The sequence below is a fragment of the Scophthalmus maximus genome, chromosome 5 (assembly GCF_022379125.1).
Source record: "Scophthalmus maximus strain ysfricsl-2021 chromosome 5, ASM2237912v1, whole genome shotgun sequence".
NCBI lineage: Eukaryota > Metazoa > Chordata > Actinopteri > Pleuronectiformes > Scophthalmidae > Scophthalmus > Scophthalmus maximus.
Window position 1 is genome coordinate 25,538,199 of NC_061519.1, and position 21,274 is coordinate 25,559,472.

General features: G+C 45.0%; 1 protein-coding gene across 11 annotated transcripts in view; it reads right to left on the minus strand.

Annotated features, from left to right (window-relative positions):
• The window catches only part of LOC118310358 (partitioning defective 3 homolog), a 204,818-nt gene that overhangs the window by 49,333 nt on the left and 134,211 nt on the right, over positions 1-21,274 (minus strand). For 10 of the 11 annotated variants that reach the window (XM_035633235.2, XM_035633234.2, XM_035633233.2 and 7 more), the window contains 2 exons: positions 15,231-15,359; positions 6,560-6,838 (listed from right to left, as the gene is read on the minus strand). In XM_035633235.2, the coding sequence (XP_035489128.2) occupies positions 6,560-6,838; positions 15,231-15,359 (408 nt within the window). The remainder of the gene's footprint in view (positions 1-6,559; positions 6,839-15,230; positions 15,360-21,274) is intronic. The other variant, XM_035633238.2, reaches the window with a different exon arrangement.

The following is a 21,274-nucleotide window of genomic DNA, read 5'->3' on the forward strand; positions in this document are numbered from 1 at the left end:
ACACACGCTGGCACAGCGGCGAAAGCCCACAACTCGTCCGCGGGTCTGTTCACACATTATGAGCCAGAGAGAGCGCAGCAGCTGAGGCGCAGAAAGATGCGACCGAGCTCCATTTTTTCCCTCAGGTTTTAGTCGGTCGGGGGGGAAGAGAAGGAAGAGAGTCAAGGCTGCGAGTTCTTACAACTTACAACGTCGGTCCCGGAAAATGATTCTCCACCGCCGCCCCTCGCGTTCTTGGCTCTGCGATTGAATTTGTCAGACGTTGAGACTCTGCAACTCTGTTTAGACGCAAAGGATTTTTTTGAAAATGAAAAAACCCTTTTCTCCGGCGTAGAAGAACAGACACGGAGAGATAATGTGTGGAATCAAACAGGGCAGAAGCCTGTTGATGTGGAAAACAGACTGAGGACGGCTGTGGGGTCAGATGTGTGGGATTACATCAACATGGGAACGAGAGTGGCATAAACATCATGGATGATGATGTGTGTTGGTAAGTGGATTATGGGGGATAATGAGAGAGAAAAGGCTTTTTTTCCCCCCTCTGCTTCTGCTGATCCCATCATTCAGCGGGAAAAAATACTGGCAGCCACCGTCTTGGCCAAAGTTTTTTTAAATGATATTTACCTTTTTTTTCTTCTTTTTTTTTTTACAGCCCTCCTCTTTGTTTCCAGTTGGGTCTTTGTGCTTTAAATGTCTGGGGCTCCTGTCGGGCGTCTCTCCGGGGATCTCGAACAGGCGGGACTGTTGGATTAGCTGCGTGTTTACTCAACACCGAATGAAAGAACGGCGTGATTGGATTAACGGTTAAGCAAAGAGCAATGTCGCTGGGCAAGGGAGCATTAAAACCCACAGTCTTTAGGTTTTAGTTCCACCAAGGTGATCTAACATTCAGACAGTCAGATTGTGATTTGGTAACGTCTCCCACTACAGTTCAAAATCAAGTTTGATTCCACGTGGAGTCGTGTTCGTGGCCACCTCCTGGAATAGAAGTCCAGTATTAACTCTCCTTTTAGCTCCGTTTTGGTCTCCACACACACTCCAGAGGGAAATATCTGGATCTTTCGCCTCTAAATCCTCCGATATGTCCACCAGCTAGTTTGCACCTCGGTGGTTTGAGGCTGAACAGGAGCGTAGTATCGACTTATCAGAGCTCATTTGCTGAAAACTTTGAGTATGAAGGGCATTTTTTTTTTTAAAGATTAAGCTAAAAGACGCTTCATAGAGCGGAGAGGGATCTTTCAATGTTGTAGCAAAGCACGGCGTCAAAGACAGACTGTAAATAAAAAGATGGATGACGTAACAGTTTCACAAAAGTGAAGCCAAATCATTTGGATCGCCTCCTAGTGGCAGGCTGCAGTATAGGTCATAAACACCCGCCCCCTTCATACAAGCAGATGGGAATAAGGTCCCCAATGAAATCCAAATACACACCATAATCATTTCTCATCACGCTGATGGTCATTTCTCTGATAAGTTTGGTTTTTGATCAGTTATCGATGCTATAAAAACCGGGTGAGACATGATGATTGAAGGCTGAGACTGACGAGGTGTTGGTCAACGGGACCTCGACTCCACACGGCGATCAATACTGTGCCTGCATTTGGGATTTTGTGCGGCTACTTTTTCCGGGACGGAGAAGCACCGATCTGTTTCTGGCAGCCGCGTGTGTTGCTCAGGCAAGAGTGAGTGAGGAGCACACAAATACACACGGCGCAGAAAAGTTGGAAGGAACTCTCTGGGTCAACAGGAAGCCATGGATTACTTTCGCCCCCGAGGTCCCCACACCGGGCTAATCCAGCTTCCAAACAACTCGCAGAATCGTACATGAGGCTGGAGCTTTCGTATTTACTGCGTGCGGCTGCGCACACACACACACACACACACACACACACACACACACACACACACACACACACACACACACACACACACACACACACACACACACACACACACACACACACACACACACACACACACACACACACACACACACACACACACACACACACACGCGCACACACAAAGCACCTTGTGGCGACTGACTGCTGCCTGTTTGTTTGTTTGCCGGTGCCGGTGTGTTTTGTGATACAACGCGGCCGCGTTCGCTCCGTCCGAGGGCCCCTTTTTATTCCCCCGCCGGAGATGAAACGTAATGGAGCCGATTCAATAAGAGCCCCGGCCTCCCCGGGAAAAAAAACGCTAGAAATCAAATCACACCGAATCCCTCGGAGCTTTCCCGGCGTCCACCGCTGCCTTGCAAGATGGGGGGGGGGGTACAAACAATGGTGGCTAATTCACTTGGCTCTGACACAAGAGGGATGGAGTGTGCTACAGAAAAAGAATGTTGAGGGCCAATAAAGGTGTTCAGTGACACACTGACCGCTTCACAATATGTTTGTGGCTAATTCACCTTATTAGTTTTGCAGCAAACACCGAAGAAAGACTTATTTCTCCGGATAGTGTTCGCCGTGATTTTCATCATTTACAATTCCTCGGGTCTGTTTTTGGAGCAATAACATGGCAACAAATGTGACCAGAGGACAGTCGTACACTCTGGGACCTCGGTGAGAAATATTTTTTTTAGCTGCGAGCGTACGAAAACATTGGTGGGAGATAAAAAAAAAAAACCCCACGAAAGCTTTGGACAATATTTTTCTTGGCAGGGGGAGAAGGAAGAAAGACCAGCAAGTGTCCCGGCAGCAAGGTTATGTAATTTTGGTCGAGAACCGAAACAGAAACACAAGTGCTCGCAGGCCGATAATACGCCGAACCACCTACGCACCAAACCGCACAGTAACACAACTAAAGAAACATCTTGTGCTTCTGGAAAAAACCCCCAAAAAACCAATCAACTGTCAAACAGGAGACGTGAGACCTGGTGTTGTTGCTTCGGGCGGGTTGCCGGCAGAACCGGGGCCTGATCCACACGTCGCCGCCTCGCTCCTTCAAGCAGAGGAAACGGCAGACGGTTCCCAAAAGGCTTCTGAAGCTCCGTCCAGCCTCTTTGGTTCGTTTGGGTTTTTAAGACTCTGCGGGGTGAACTGAAATTTCTGACAGCGCCGCGGCGCTCGAACGGGAAGAAAGAGGCAATTAAAAACAAATTGTTGTCTTTCTCCGGGGTTTCCCCCTCGGACTGCCTACGCACCACGGCGCTGAGGGGGTCAATGTGCCCACGTGGGGCGGGCGCTGATTCCGGTGTTCTCGTTTGGACGCAGACGGGAGACAATTCTGGTTCCGTTGTTCAGCGGGTAAAGGACGTGACAGTGCCAAAGATGAATTTCCTCCTGGCCAGGAGGTTGGATAACGTGCCCCAGGCAGATCATGATGATAATGATGATGGTCATTATCATCAGCAGCAGTTTGTGGATTAGTGGCGGCAGTAACGACCTCGTGGTAGCGGCAACAAAAGGAAGAACCTTCTCCCCATTGGGTCGTTTAGCGAAGCTCCGCCCGTGTTACCTTGATGACAGCGTTAGAGATAAGGGAGTAAAATGCAGATCAGTGCGTTGTTAATTGCCGTGGATGTTTCCGCATTTTTCCCCCCGTCTAGGCCAAACGTCTGTCCGCCGTTACGGAGCTTTACTGAAGTCAGAAAATATGAAAACATTCTTGCAGTTTCCCCCGGTTCAGTTTAGAAGTGGAAAGGGAATCTGAGAGGGACCGCCTTGACAAAAAACAATTCCTTAATCTTCTCCAAAATGAAAGAGATACGTCCTTTGCCACGGCTCTACCCTTCCACCAAATTTCGTGGAAATTGGTCGAGTGACTTTTCGCTCAATCCTGCTGAATATCAGAAAGGCGAATGCCGATGGAAGCAGAACATACTTGGCGGAGGGGGTTGTGACGGGTTAACTCAAGGTTCACTACATTTTTTTCATTGGTCATTATTTTAACTTTGCAGTTTGAAGCACATAAATGTGCAATGTTATTATTCTGTACAATGCATCGCAGCATTTACAGCTAAGCTACTGCTGATAACCAATGCCTAGAGTCTATAGCCGCGTCAGACTGTCTGACTGCGTGAACTCATCGTGGTATGACTTGTCACTTTTAAAGCAAAGTGTTAGTGTAGGGACCGAAAAAACAACATTTTCCTTCACTCTCGGTTTCTATGGACATGTTATTGCTTTGATCAAATCTCCAAACAGAACCTTAAAGCTCTGGTATCAGTTCATACCGCCTTTCGAGTGCCATAATAACAAACACTCCCGCCGCCGGGTGAGTGTGCCCCTCCCTCTCGTGCGCCTGGCGTGGCAGGGTCTAATTCACTTCCTGTTCAGTAGGGGGGTGGGGGGGCAGGCAGGACACAGGAAACACACTTCCTGGTTCTCTCAGGAGGTATATTTTTCTTACTGCGGGCGACCAGGGAGCGAAATATAATCTTTGAGGAGTTTGTGTACCTGGCACCTACACTGCTGTAATCAAAGCCTCCTGTATGTGTATATATATATGTGTGTGTGTGTGTGTTTGGTGTGTGTGTGTTTGGTGTGTGTGTGTGTGTGTGCGTGTGTGTGTAGACACACACAGACAACTGTTAACTTGTAGGGTTTAACAATTACTAAAAGTTTCTATTAAATCATTTCATCACTAATCCATCAGCTTGTTGTTGTTGTTGTTGCTGTTGTTGCTGTTGTGGGCTCGAAGGGAAAAAGCTTTCTCGCAATTCTTGCTCACACCAAAGACGAACACAGCTAAAAACAATCTCCTAGGAAACCGAGGGAGGGTGAAACAATAAATTGCTTCTGTGGCTGTTGAGGGATAAAAAAAAAACCATGCGCTCTAATCTTTAATAAGACGATGATTAGATTCTAAATCACAAGTGTTTTCCCTCAACTAATTAAACGAGACTCCGCATCTGTAATGCTGGTTTGTTATCTTCTGTTTTGCATCTGCATACCTCAACACAAGGGATAAAAATATATATATATTTTTTTAAAAGTCATACAGCGACACGATGAATTATGAATCACTGTGAGCTACAACCCTCCTGAAGTGCACACACAGGCTGCTGGGGCCATCTGGGGAATGCGTGGAAACCCAGACGAACCCATTCCTTCATTCAGCGGTGGATGTACCCGCCTGTGTTTTGGAGGATCTTTGGGGGGGTGGGGGGGGGGGGCGCTTACAAGATGCAGGATTTTTAGCACAATGTGGCTTCTGCTCTGGCCGGCTGTCGGCGCAATGGACTTTGAGCCTTTGGTTCATGAGTTGGGTTGTTAGCTGCCATATATGGCTGCTGTATATGAATTTAAAATAAATGCACAGAGAAATAGAGTCTAGATTTGAGGCCAGGGTGATTATTACTAGAGCCAGACCCATATATCGGTCGGCCGCTAATATCGTCAGATATTAGCCTTTCACAGACAGAACGTGTCGGCCAATATTTTAAGAGCCCGACCGATCTAATCGGTCAACAGATATGAGCCTTTAAATGTGCATTTATGTTAAAATTTTAGGTAAAATAAATGTTTGTTATAAGTTCTATGTATTTGTATTTTCAATTTATAGTTATTTATGATAAAGTTAATGGTTAAACTAAAATATCAAGCCTCAATTACGTCTTTGATAACGACATCTTAGGAATCATTGACAGATGTATATATATGTATGTATATATATGTATATATCGGCCGATATATCCGTATCGGGACTCTTCTACTCCCAAATATCGATATCGGCCGGGCTGTAGTTATTACCTGCGCCAAGGAGGTTATGTTTTCGCTCCTGTCCGTCTATTTGATTGTTGGTTTGTTTGTCAGCGGATTACGGAAAAACTAAAGAACAGATTTTTTACAAAACTCGGAGGAAGGAGAAAGAACCCATTTATATTTTGGTGTGGATCTGGATATATGACTTTCTTAAATGTTGCGAGAAGGGCGTTTTATACATTTTTCACTAATTTCCCAGGGGAATAACTCATGGATCGTTATGAAAAAAAAACCGGGCATATTTAAGGAACTGATATCTACAGTGTGAGTGTGTGGAATTCGGAGCAGCTTGATGGAATCTAAGGGGAATGTGGGGCCGTGGCGGAGGAATGTGCTCCGCCGAGCGCCATTTCAGGTTTGACTGACAGCAGCCAATCCACGGGCCTGAGCTGTGGGTGGCTCAGACGGGACACCTCAGGGAAAAGGGCGGGGGGACGGGTAGAAATGCGACACGGTGAAAGAGGCAGCAACGAGGTGAAATCAACAAGAGAGAGAGAGGACGACAGGTAGAAAGGTCAAGGGAGACAGAAAGAGAGACGGGAATTCAAAGGTTTCCATTCACTCACTGCCTCCCCAGAGAAATCCCACATCCCGCCCCCCCAGTCCCCCGGGAACGGCGCATTGTGTCTGGCAGGCTGCGAGCTGACATTTACCACCTGCCTTCTGTTGCTGTGATTATTTTTCCTCCTCTAGGTTGTGACGGCCAGCCGGCCTTCTCTGCGCAATCATGCGGCCTCAGTGTAGGTGAGGAAGAGAAAACACCATAAAAGGGGAAAATGATCCAGGGCCGCGGCCGAGGAGAAATCACTCCAAACTAAAGTAGGGGAATTATTTCAATGCGTGAATACCTGTCTGCAGACGGAGGCCGGTCGTTGCGGGCCTTGCTGACTTGCGTGTAGAGGGAGTCCGAGTGTTGGTGGTGGTGCGGATGGAGGTGGGGGTAGTCGTCCCGGGGGCTGTGGGGTCGGCTGTGGCCGCTGTCCACCGAGCTGTTCAGGGGGTTGATGCCGGCGTACGGGTGCTCCTCCTCTGACGAGCGCTCCGGCGTGCGGCTGATGTCCAGGATCTCGGCGTAGTCCCGCTCCCGGGCCTGGCGCTCCCGCAGCTCCCTGGTCTTGGCCTGGATCCTTGAGACGGCAGAGGACGAAGGACGTGAGAGAGTATTCTGACAGAGATCTTGTTCGTATCCAGTCACAACACACACACACAGTCGTGTGCAGCTTGACGCCGTCTCTGGTAGTGCATCCCAAATTCATCCATGTGTCAGGATGTGTGCGTTACTGTGTCGTCCTTCTCGAGCATGTTGTCGGTGTAGATGCACTTTTTTCCTGTTAACCAAACCGAACCGAACTAAATTGGCCAGAAAAATGTCTTATTTACAGTAGATGTACTTTGGTTTGACAGCCCCGTCCATACTCGCCGACCACGAGGAGAGTGGCGGGAGAATAAACTTGAGTTTGTCCATTTTAAATATTAGAACAGGGTTCTGTTTTATCATAGAAAAAAAAAAAAATATATATATATATATATAATGTGAGCTCAGCTTCAGTTACCGGGAAAAAAAGTAGCCAAATTGATAACTCAAGTCTGGAGTCGTATTATGAGAAAATGCATATGAGCATAATATGTCTCCTTTAACACCCAACACCTCTGCCACATTTACACTATTTACTGAGACTGTTTACACCAGCACGCACGTGACCAGCGTACGCGAAAGGTCACGTCTTCATGCATGCGAGGATGGACAGGGATCATATTTGAAACAGAGTTAAAACTCTCGTCTAGATGGGGGAGAAGAAAATCGTCATAAAATGAAAATGTATGAGCAGCCTCAGACATGATGTAAATCTCAGGAGTCACATTAACAAAACAGCAGACGCACCAGTGCAACATCTGCGAGCGATTGTTTATCGTGTCGTCTTAACTTTCCATTACAGACAAGAGAGGGAAGATGTGGAGTCTATTATTTATGTTTTTTCTTCTCCCCCCCATAATGATAATACCATAAACAATGCATAATAGTCTCTCGCCCCCACAGCACCTTCGAACAAGGGAAGCACTTTGCATTCACAGAGTGCCGGTAATGTATAGAGCCGTACTTTTTCTCTTTCTACGTCTGTCACACCTCTGACACCACTGCCTCACAAGCACAACAGTAATCACACACACACATGCGCACGCGCGCGCGCACACGCACACACACACACACACACTCTTCCTCTTTAGGCCATTATCTTGTGAATAACTGGCAACACCATTTTCAACAGCGGGGGGGGGGGGGGATGGGGATGGGGGGGACTACCTATTGCGCAGCCCCATAATTACAGCCCCTGCCAATTATCAGAGCTTTACAACTACCAATTATCATACTGCTCTCGTTCCTCCGGGCCCCTTTTTAATGGCAGCGAGAAAGCGAATGGGACAGCGAGGAGGTAGAGGGAGGTGGTGGTGGGGGGGTGGGGGGGTACAACTTCACTGAACACACAGCGGGCTAAAAATCTGAAGCGCTTCCTGCAGGAAAATGTGCATGCTGTGCATAATGAAACAATAAGTCTGATAAGGACGGCTCCGTGCAAAATGTGATTTTTTTTTTAAAAAGAGACGAAAAATGGATGGAAATTGTGCTGGCGATGAACCTGACGACTAGCTGCTCCCCACTGACCCCGGACAGGGGGCAACAAATCCTCTCAGTGCACCTCCTCCCAACGACTTCAGCCACGTCACAGGCCAAGCTTGTGGATTTCTTTTTTTTTTTTTTTGCACGCTGCGTCTGCAACTGTTTGTGAACTAACTAATTATCTAATGGTGCAGGAGGAAGCGGGGCCCTTGAGGGATCTATCTTTAGAGCCGGGGGGGGCAGTGTTTTCCCACTGGAGGAAAGCAGCAGCAGCAGCAGCAGATTGTATACACAAGCACAGTGGCTGATAAGATAAAGCCTGACGTACCAATCCAGCGCATGACCTTCCCCCGTGCAGCCCCCCCGGTGCAGCCCCCCCCGGTCCATGACGAGGCGGCCGGACAGTCTCCGAGTGAGGGAGGATGCAGCTTTGACACAGTCGTGATGCGTGACAGAGGCAATCTCACATCTTATGGGTTGTTGAAGTTTTGAGTAAACGGTCAAAAAGACCTAAAATACAATACGCGCACCATATTTTTAGTATCCATTAATCTGTTGATTCATTTTTTGGGGGGATCAATTGCATCATTTTTTCATTTTTTTAAATTCACCTTTGGGCCGAGGTGATATATCGTCAAACTACTCGATCATCAGTCTAAAATGAAATGATTATTTAACAAAAATAAATTGCAGATTAATTAAGATAACTAATCAAACAGCACTCCCAGTATTTTAATATCAAAATTACAATTGCAGTTAACCTTAACTACTAAATTAAAATACACAAATAATTAAAATACGTTAATTTTAAAGGAATAGGGAAAAAAAAAATGTTTGTTTTAAGTATTAAATTTAAAGTCGGATTTAAATTACTGACATTCATTTTCATCTTCTGCTGTCTCGGACATCAAATCTTCGAACAAAATATCGATGAATTTTGCATTTATCCAATTTATATTATGTTTTTTTTCTCATTCACTACCTACATAAGCAGACAGTTGCTTGCTGGAAAGGTAAACAGTCAGCAAGCGTTTTGACAATTGCAGACTGTGTAACGGTCATCATGTTACAGTGTGCGGGTAGAACAATGATGTTAAACAGGTCTTACTGTGGACGAATTTGAAAATATTTTTGTTTGCGGTCGATCTCAGTCAGTTTTAGAATGCGGCGTGTGAATCCTGGATGATTACAGTTTGCCGCCATCCTCGAATGCTTTTCAAAATGTCCAACTTCTTCTGAGCCGGCGTTGGTGGGGGGGGGGGGGTAAGTGTTCCTTTCACACAACTTCAGACAAAGAGCGGCTAAAAATGTTTCACAGAGACAATTACGTTGATTGAAATGGGGACAGGAAGGAAAAGCACACTTGGTCTAATCACTACCCTCTCAGTCCACCAAAATATTTGCGCAGGGGGAGGAGAGGAAAAGAAACCTGCTTTCTTTTCTGACGACTAACCTTGATGAGCGATGAACACACGCAGCACGAAGAGTAAATGGTGAAGGTGGTCCGAGAGTCGGAGGCTGACCAGAGACAAAGAGGGTAGAGGCAGCAGATAACGGGCTATAGAAATGGCAGGAGGGCACATCACGCTGTAAGAGAAGTGTTTGGCGAAGTGACCTTTCTACCACATGGAGCCAGAACAATGGTCCATTATGTGCCATTGTGCCCGCCGTGTAATAAACCTTCCTTTTAGCGACAATGCCGACACAACTGATAGTCGCCCCGGCTGAAAGGCAGGAAGCACGCGAAGGAAGACGGTCCGGCCGGATGAGATTGCTGTTGGAAAAATTCATTTCTGGATTGATAACACAGAAATCTGGCAAATGTTTCATGGGTTGAAAACACTTGTCAGGGTTCTTCAAGGTGAAGAGGAAATGATGAGTCACATTCAAGTCAAAGAAGCTGCGCAACAGCTCTGAAGACGTGACAAACGTACGCAGGGGTGTAACACCAAATTCTGGGTCCTGTACATAGGCAGTCTTTGTGGGGCCCCTGCTGATTGATTTATGATACCGTGTGTGTGTTTTAATAGTAACGAGCTGGATAACTCCTACGGACAGATTCTCATGCTGAGTTGTGAGGGGCGCACTGAGAGGGAGAACCTCAGAGAACCTCCACTATTTTTTTTAAATACACAGTTCAGTCTCTCAACCATTTTGAGAGACTGAACTGTGTTCTTTGAATTTAGGTCACGACACTAATTACTTAGACAACACTAATTACAAAGTTTTATTTCCAGGCTTTCCAGCCAGTACTGTCCAGAGCAAAGTTAGGATAACACCGTAAAGCTGCCCCGTCCTTTTCAGTCATCCCTCAATCTGATACACATTAGCATTGGCTAATTCCATAATTTTTGTAAAAAAGAAATAGAGAAACGGTAAAGGTGCTGGTTAAAAGTATTTTTACTCATATAGCTGTGAATGTTTCTAATGGATCCCAAGAGAATGAATCGAACGAAACTGAACTTTGGTCGTAGACGCTCAAAAACGCTTTGAGTTCTCCGCTTCTTAACCGACAGGTCTGGAGACCAAGGTGTTTTACCTCTGTGGGGTCGTCACCAAGGCCATCGGTGGCCTCCAGTGACTCCAGCACATGCAATGACCCTCTCAGTACAACAGACGAGAGAGCCGAGGGACGAGTCGTTGCGAGCGACGCCCACCTACAATGCCGCCCTTTCATCCCTCTCCCTGGGAAAACAAATTCAACAACTATTCCTACTTGGCCTCGTCTGACGACAAAACCTCCAGCGAGTGTCGTTTTCACGCTCGGCCTCAGGTGACTCGCACGACTCTAATGGCCGTCGTTACAACAACCAGGAGCAGTTAGCGAACAAAGTGAAATCGATGTCCGTGACAACCGCACAAAGAGGTTGAATAAGTGGGACTCTGACCCGCCAGTCAGTCAGGTACAGTGAAAAGAAGCCTCCTGGATGAGAAGTGAAACTCAGATCAAGTCCGTGTGATTCTGATTCAACTGTTCTTGGATCAATGTGACCAAGATGACTCGGAATCGTAACAGACGTGTTTCCGATCAATGCAAGACATTATCTGATTCAGGCCTGTCAGAAACAATAATGAAACAACGTAATATAACACTAATATAATCAATATCTCCACTTAACAACTTCCCAATAATGCAATCAGGTGCCTTAACCAATAACATAATGACATTTGTACCAATAATGTAATGAATACCAAAAACATATTAAAAACCCCTACTTAAAGTCATCAAAATGATAAGGATACCTGATAATGTAATAACTTCCCAATAATGTATTTAAGTGTCTAAACCAATAATATAATAATATCTGTTAGGGTTAGCCCTAACCCTAACCCTAACCTGACAATGTAATAACTTCTCAATAATGTAATCAGGTGTCTTAACCAATACTATAATGACTGCTGTACCAATTAATGTAATAGCTGATTACATTAACGAGAGGTTATTACATTACTGGGTTAAACATGTAATAATTATCCAAAATTGTAATAACTGGGCCAATTTTTTTGTAGCATACCACCAATAATGTATTAATACACAGGAAATGCATTTTTTTTAAATTACTCATAACTCTGAAATAAGCAAAGCTATACTTTTGTGTAATTATATTTATATATTAATAATACTATTAATAAATCAGTCTTTTTCATCTACTGCTGTATCTCCATGTAATACTATATTTCTTACTATAAATACCTATTCTCTATTGAGTATTATTACAAGACATTAAGACATGTTATTACATTATTGGGAAGTTATTACATTATCAGGTTTTATTAAGTTTTGGATTACGTTAAATGGATATTTTTTATGACATAGGACACATAGGATAAGGATATTATTACATTGCTGGGTTCTATAAGGCCAAATACATTATAATGCACAGTACAGAGCCTTCAAGTTAGCAATGAACGAACAAACAAAAATCAAATGATAATTCAGTATCCTCTGTAAACATCAGTGTACTGTCTGAGCTCGTCCGTCTCGATTTGCTTGAACAGCTCTGGGTTGTTGTCCAGCGGGACCTGAGATTTAAACCTGCTTTCCATCTCGTCAATCACAGCTGGATTGAGCACAGCCCTCGGCAGGGGTCGATCAATAGGTGCGCCGCTGTGAGGGGCCAAACTTCCCAGCTGAACCTCTGCGAGAGCAGCTCGGCGAAACGCAACTAACTAGATTGTTGTTTAACACCGAAGGAGCCGCAGTCTCCCGCGTCCTCGGGGGGATCGCCCCGTCGATATCGGGAGATATTTCAGACGGTTGGATTCCAGACAAGAAGGGAGCGCGTGCCTCTCGGGTGCTTAGGGAGGGGGCGCGGTTAGTTGGACTGAGTCAAACACCCTAAACCCTGAACAAAGCAATGAATGCATTGACTTAAGAACTACGGTCAGACGATCCCGAGACAGTTTCCTGCTCTGTGGTTGCCTACCTGCGTTGGGCTGATTGAGGTTTCTCATCCACTTTTTGGCTCTGTCTCACCCCGAGCACTGCACATGACGCGAACGAACGTGAGAACAAACAACCACAAAATAATATCTGACACACCGACTACTCACTTATTGCAGAGGCCCTGTCGCAAGGACACACCTTGGAAGAAGAAGACAACAAGGAAATAGGCGTGAAATAACACAACTACTCTACTGACACTACTTTGTAAAATCTATTCACACAAATTTGACTTACATTGCATTGGCTAGTGCAGTGTGCAGACGTTTCAGCAAATATTCAATCCATTTCTTCAATTTGCATTTTGCAGAGATGAAAGCTTAAATATGCTGCAGCGTGTTGCTGGCAAGGCAGAAAAATAAAAAGGGATCCGTATCAAGTTATAACACCTAAGCAAAGTTTATTGTTAAAACAATAAAGTTTCATGTAATAACGTGATACTTTATTGTTAACGTGAAAGTTTCAAGTTATAACAAAGTTCCACGTGAAAACGCCCATGTTATAACAAAGTATCACGTTATAAACCTTATAATGTGATACTTTATTGCTATAACGTGAAAGTTTTCCACGTGAAAAAACGTTCACGTTATAGCAATAAAGTATCACATTATAAAGTTAAACTTTATTGTTGTAACATTATACTTTTCACGTAATAACGTGATACTGATCCGTTTGTATTTTTCGGCCTTGGCAGCAATACGCTTGCAGTATAAATGAACCACGGCTAAAAGATTTCGTCAACAATATTGTATGTACAGGTACATTAATGTCACAAGAGGGAAAATGTGTGTGTTTTTGTTGCAATATTTCAAGATTGGAACGCTGCAGATCTTAAGGGACACAGAAAAACAATCCGCTTTAAATTCAAAATGTAACCAACAACTTAACTAACTAAATCCCCACATCGTCAAAGTGCAAAATGATTTGGATTAATGAATATGTGTTATCTTTGCTATCCATGCCGCAAAGAATTCCAGGTTTCAGAGATCGTGATAATAAACGTACGTGACTTTCAACATCTGAGGTCCTGACAACCACCGGAGAAGCCGCGGACTCGATTAACATACAAAGAGACCGTCATGAACTTTCAACGATATCCAGCGTTACAACCAAATTATCATCTGACGTGGCATTTGCAATAACCTTATGCCAATTTAAAAATAATAAAGCCTTGGCTATTATCTTATTACTGGACTATCTGCTCTGCAGGCGGAAAGAATAATAAAAAAAAAAATAGAATTACCACCCAAACCATAACGATGCAACTGAGGGGAGTAATGACTCCTGCCCCGACACCAAGAGCTTGGGAATTAATTAGCTGGCAGGGGCTGTGATGGCCTTGGCACAAAAACAATCCTGGCACGGTGCCCGTCTGACATTTAGTTTGAGAGACAGAGTTGCATGGAGAAAGAGATGTGTCGCCGTCCTGGGGCTGTTCTTGGTTCAGGGCAAAAAGCCGTAAAACCGTAAAAAGGACTTATGAATTATGTTTTTTCTCTCGGTAAAAAGTTGGTGAAATGTACAAATGGCAGTCGTGTCAACACTGATCTGTGACTATCTATAAATAACCCACTCCCACATTAAAAAAGAGCCATTAAATCAGAATTTTACGCATTCCACACAGTCTATAAAACATCCTTGAGATGATTCCGTCAATGTGATTGTTACGCTGGATTAAAAACACTTCCTGAGCCAAACGGCTTCGTTTCAACCCGCAGCGTCAACTCATAGCGACAGAAGTAAAGCTGACAGTCAAATATGTCCATAACTCAGTTACAACATACAGACGCCACCTGGCCATAAACTTCTGTGTACTTCCGGTCTGTCCGGTTAAAAAACACATTTAAAACAGCAGCGTGCCTCCGACATCGCCGCAACCGTCGGGTTTATAATTACAACGCTCCAGAACACACAAATGAGGTCCACGGAGAAATGGTCTGTTTTTCACTTTGACTGGTCTGCACAAGAGTTCCTGACCTCGACCCCCCCCCCGTCCAACGCTGCAGGGATGAACTGGCCTCTCAGATCGCGAGCCGGACCCGTTGCCCAGCAACAGTAGCAGCTGTAGCATCACATATTCTGTTGTGGATGAACGGGAGCAAATCCCCGCAGCCAGGTTGTTTCAAAATCTTTGAGAATAATTTTGGATTAATTGACATTTCATAAAAAAAAAGGAACGTGAACAAACAGCAGATGTGTATATGAAAGCAGGGAGCAGCACCAGAGGCTTCAACAAGTCTCTTATTTCAACTTCAGTGAGGCCGAGCCAAGGAGGGCGGACAACGTAGACGTATCCATTTATGATTTGCACGTTTGGAGCTATGATCCAGACTATGGAATCGCATGGATCTTTTTAACGGATCAAGATTGTGATTGGAGAGCAAAAAACATTTCACTCAGGACAGGACAGAGGAAGTCCCGATTTAAAAAAAGGGAAACCTCTCCGTGAAGACCTCACCTCTCCTGCTCCAGCCTCATCTTCAGCGTCTCCTCCTCGGAGACCTGCGTCTCCTCAGCCCGCCACTTGCTGGAGCCTTTGCGGTCCATCCTCTCGCCGGGCCGCTCGTCTTTCCGGTGCTTCCCGAACCTGCAACAGACCAAAAAAAATTATTATTGTATGAATATATTTATGTGATTATGATTTCCGCTTTGACTGAAATAATAAAACCATTTTGTTGTTATTTCTAGGGCCGCAACTGATGGTTATGTTCATTATTGATTAATCTGTTGACTATTATCTCGATTAATCGACTAGTTGTTTGGTTCATAACACGTCATAAAAGGTTGAAAAATAGATAATAAGGATTTTCAGTTTACAGTCAGAGGAGCAAAGAAACCAGAACATATTCACATTTAAGAAGCTGAAATCAGAGAATTTTGATTTTTTTCCCCATAAAAAACAGCTTGAACCGATTAATCGATGATCAAAATAGTTGGTGATTAATTGGGATTCGATTACTAATCGATTGATCTGTTAACTGGTTGCAGTTATTTCCTTGTTTTTAGCTGCTGGAATCAAATTTTCATTCTTCAAAAGACCGATGAGCAGATGAGTCGAAAGTGAATGAACCTTTTCAGGGAAATCTCGTAGAAAATCACAAACGCAGACATTTATTCGGGATCATTTTCAATCCTCCCGCGGCAGAGCTGATTAAACACTCTTGAAAAAACAGACAACCAGAGGGACTCTCGCAAAAGAGTTGTTCTCCCATCACGCGACCTCCCGGGCAGACGGGACGTCAACACTCGATCAAGCTCCCGGACGAACCATCGTTCAGGTGCGTTTAAAAAGTTGGGGAGTGGTAAAATGGAAAGGAGGTGTCGCCGCGGCCCATCGCGGTAATTATATTCATGGGGAGGGAGTGACGCTTAACGGTAAAAAATGGGAGCCGTCGCCGAGATATTTCAGCTTGATTGACTCGGTATGAAGCTGCAGCCTGTTGAAGAAAATGACTTTGGCACCGCGCTCGCCTCCACAATGAACCGCCGTGATTATTCACAGGGAAATTGGTCTGCGGAGAATATCTATGACTTCTAAAGAGACAACGTGTGCGCGCGTGAGAGTGTGTGTGTGTGTGTGTGTGTGTGTTAATGACAGACAGAGGCAGAAGACGGGGAACAAGAGAGAAATAGAATGAACATGTGCGAGAGACTCAATGAATGAAACATTAAAACCACAAACTAAACTACGGGGAAGAATTCAAAGACGAGCACAAGGGGGGTGTGTGTGTGTGGGGGGGGGGGGGGGGGGGTAAAAAGAAATTATATATATATATATATATATATATATATATATATATATGAAGATAAAAAGGAGGTGGAGGAAAGAGAAAGTCACACAATCAAAAGTAAATCAAAGAAGTAAAAGGCTGGAATTTGAGTGCGTTTACGACTTAAAGAGGAAAACGTGTAAATGGCTTCGATATGAGTGAGAGAGAGAAAAAGAAAAAAGACGTTGAGATGTGAGTGTGTGTGTGTGTGTGTGTGTGTGTGTGTGTGTGTGTGTGTGTGTGTGTGTGTGTGTGTGTGTGTGAAACCATAGAGAAGAGAGAGAGAATGGAAAACAATGGAAATGAAGAAAATCAATGACAGGAAAAAAAGAAGAAAAAAACCCAGAACAAAAGCAAACTTGTGTGCAGAGAGAACCCAGCGGCGCGAGTGTGTAGGAGTGTGTGTGGAACACTGAGAGACAAAAGAGGAAGAAGACGAAAACATCACCGCATGAGGGGAAAAAAAGGTGAGGCGCAAAAATGAGTGAATGGAAGAGTGAGAGAAAAATGACCCATCGAATCTCAAGTCTAAAGATGATAGTAAAGGAAGGGAGAGTGATTCAAGGACGAGCTTGTGATGTTTTATCATCCGATATCTCTGCAACACGAAGTGGTCCTCTACTGTGTCTACTGTATAAATGAGCAGTGACCCGTATGTGACGAGATATTCCAGACTTCCCCAGAGAGGAAGCTTCCATTTGTCTGAGTCTGCAGCATCACACACACAGGGATAACACAGACGCGGCCCCCGAGTTTCTTTGACATACGACGGCAATTAGAACATCTGGGTTTCCATCCTCGCACGTGATGGTGATTCGGATGATTGAAGTTCAAGTTTGTCCAGTGACATTAACTTCCTGACTGGGAAAATCAGCTGTTGGTCATATATGTGAAGGGAAAACTCGGGCTGATGTCCGGAAGAAATTTTTTCCCGGAGTTCGTGTCTGAAAACAGCTTCAATGACTTGAATGAATTCTCCCCCGTCTCCCCTCGTGAGGATATAAAGCGCCCCCCAAAAATATTTCATATTATCCTGTGTGATAATAGGAATTGAGAATGTTTTTCTGAGAACAGCTCAACAAGTAGAAACCCTCAAAACGAAAACAGTTACAGATGCTGCGGAGTGTTGAAGACCAACTGAGGACATCCAATACATGGGAAAGAGGAGAGGGAACGGCAGTGTGTGTTCGTGTGTGTGTGTGTGTGTGTGTGTGTGTGTGTGGGAGGAGAGGAGAGGAGGCCCAGAGACTAAGGTCCATTACCTGATTAATTTGACTGCAGCCGCCTGAGCGACTGACGGCTTTCTGTTAATGCTGAGAGCAGCAGCGATCTATCACGGCAGGAGATGGTCGACACTTTCTCTCTCCACATCACTGACTCTCATTATCGCACACACACACACACACACACACACACACACACACACACACACACACACACACACACACACACACACACACACACACACACACACACACACACACACACACACACACACACACACACACACACACACACACACACACACACACACACACACACACACACACGGGCCGAGAGTTATGACTGACGGGGAAAACTTTGAAGAGTATTAACCATGACACCGGGGGGCGTTTAATAATGGTGTATTTCCAGGCGCGGTTAGGCCCCGCCCCCGCCTCGTCCTGTGATAAAGAGTCTCTGACGGGTTTCTGTGGTTTTGAAAAGTCGACCTGAAGAAGTCGGGTTCTGGAATGACATCCCCCGTGAAAATGCCATGGACGTCATCGATGAACGCTGAAATCAGGGTCCTGCCCCCATCCGCCATTTTAGATTTTATGTTATCATGAGAATTCAAGCCATGTCTTCATTTATGGTCTGAGCCTGCACTAAATGAAAGGAGTCATATTAACCCAACACTGTCGAAAGCTCACGTCTGTAATTAGTAATAATTCTGCCTTTCAGTTCGTACATTTAAATGGACCATGATTTTTATTTTTGTTTTGTGTTTCTTGCCGACTGTGAAGTTTAATCTTACAGAGTAAACAGAGGCCGGTGCACGAATGACCTTAAATGTCCTTGATGGAAAAAAAACAACAAAAAACAAACTGCCTCGCGGTCCTTCTTCTGCAGCACATCACGAAGCTCGTCACAGCGTGAGCCTTTTCTAAGTTCAGGCTTGTTCACTTGTTCATGACGGGCGGCGCACACACAACACACACAACACACACACACACACACACACATACACTGAAACCACTGCAAAAATTAGCGCAGCCCTCACATTTCTGGGCAGCGAGCATCTCTGCCGATGCCAAGCTAACAGACTGGGTGTTGCTTCTGAGTCCAAGTGATGATCAGAGAGAGGGAGGGAGGGGGAGAGAGAGAGGGAGGGGGAGGGAGAGAGAGAGAGAGAGAGAGAGAGAGAGAGAGAGAGAGAGAGATGGCTACAGAGTTGGCAGGCTGTTCAGTTGGCAGGGGTTGATGGTAATGAGGCTTTGATTGGGACTGAGTGTGAGGCCTTCGAGACATGAGAGGGTCAGGCAGTGGAAGCTCTGTTGATCACACACACACACACACACACACACACACACAGTGACACACAGTGACACACACACACACACACACACACACACACACACACACACACACACACACACACACACACACACACACACACACACACACACACACACACACACACACACACACACACACACACACACACACACACACACACACACACACACACACACACACAGTGACAGACAGACAGGCAGACAGGCAGACAGCTCTCAACTTGCTCTAGAGCCACTCAGAGTGGAACTAAATTGCTCACATCACATTTGGTCGTGCGACGAGGTTCCACTTATTTTTTATTTTTTTATTTTATTGGAACGTTCGTTCTCGACACATCCTCGCTGTTTGGTTTGGGGCCAACAGACACTTTTTGCGTGACATTTCATCAGGACACGAGCGAAACGCGCAAATTCGAATAACTTCTGTTCATGCCCGTTCAGCAACATGTCGGTTGCTCAGTGCTCACTGCTGTGTGGTTTGCTCAGTCACACAAATACTGGGATGTGTTTTTGTGTGTCCCTTTCATAACTGGAAAATATTCCCGTAAGCGGATTTACTTAGTTCTAAACTAGGGTTGGTGATAGGCATTTCAAAATGATTTTTAATTGAATCTCATTGCACGTGTTTGAAATTTAAAGTGCATTAAAATGAAGATTCCTGGAATATTTGTTCATTCATTAATATCTAAATAAAAAAACGGCTCCCTCTTAAAAAAGACGACCTGAACCTGAACCTTGGAGCACAGATCCTCACAGCGTGGCGTCAACCGGTTAATTAACATCACTTTGTGGATTATTCCTTTAAAACGATCCAGACCGCATGCACAGACGGGCCGATCTCGTCTCACATCGCCATTATTGTCGGAGCGCGCGGCCGTCGGTGCCAGTTAAACACTGGGCGTCGATCGGACGGGCCGGTCGGACACGGTTGTTAATGGAGCAGATCTGATGTGGCCAATACTGAGCCAATCACAGCGCGGCGGAGAGCACCAATCATCGCGTCACGTGGGAGGTGAAGAGGGTGTGCGAGCGCGAGCGTGAAGAGGATAACGACGGCGTGTTATTCACTGTGAGTGGCCCCCGAGTTGTGTGCGTGTGCGTGGATTTGATTTTGAAAATAATTTCTGCATGTATTTGCAGTTTGTGCACTTCAGGGAATCCTCCAATGTCCGAGTGAGTAAAATACAAATCTATGCATATGTGTGTGTGTGTTCCGTAGTATTTTATTCCTGCGAGTGTGCGTAGCAGTTTTGCAGTATTTGTCCATGTGCATCCCACTGATTACTCTGCAGTGTGTGTGTGTGTGTGTGTGTGTGTGTCTACTCCTAAGCTAGTGTTGTTTAAAGCGATCCCACATGTTTGTCCTGCCGACTTCAACCTTGAGGGGCCAGATAGTACGATTTAAGTATTTTTTCATGTACTTAAGGACTGTCAGTATGAATATGCCAAATACAGTTTCTAGAGGTTGGGTATTTTTTGGTTATCAGAGACGGTGTGTGTTTATTTTCTAGTTGAGTTTAGATTTGATGTCATTGGCTGCGTTTCGACGCTGGAACATTTCAGTCCCCGGACCATTTTTTTTTTATAAAGACATCTAGGTTTTTTATATTCAGCCGATGTATCGATATCGGCAGCGGCCCCCCAAACATCCATATCGTCGGGCTCTCGTCACGTATATCTAATATATATATGATGTGACCTCATTCGCTGAGGTTTCCCATTGAAAACTGAGATAATTCCTGATGATGACGACGACTGTGAGTCAGTGGACCTTGAGTTCAGTGTGTTTACGAAACTGTCATGAATGAATTGTTTAATATCTGTTTAACCCGCGTGTATTCTGAAGTCTCCCTGTTGAAATCCTCCTCCCGCGCTTGATCTCTCTTTCTCTTCGTAAGCGTTAAACCTCTACGAGTCCTTCGCTTGGCGTCCCCAACAATCTTTTATTTTGTTTTGCTTTTCGCGTTGCGCCCGACTCCATCTTCCTTCCCCCCCCATCCCCCCCTTACTTATTTCTTCCGCTCTCACACCATCTCTGTGGAGCTCATTACCTTCCTCTCTCTCAGACAACAGTCATTGTTTTCAACCTTCGCTGTCGCCTCCGCTTTGGCTAATATGATATACGGATATATTACCGGCCGGCCCCCCAGAGGTCTCCCGACCAATTTGGACAC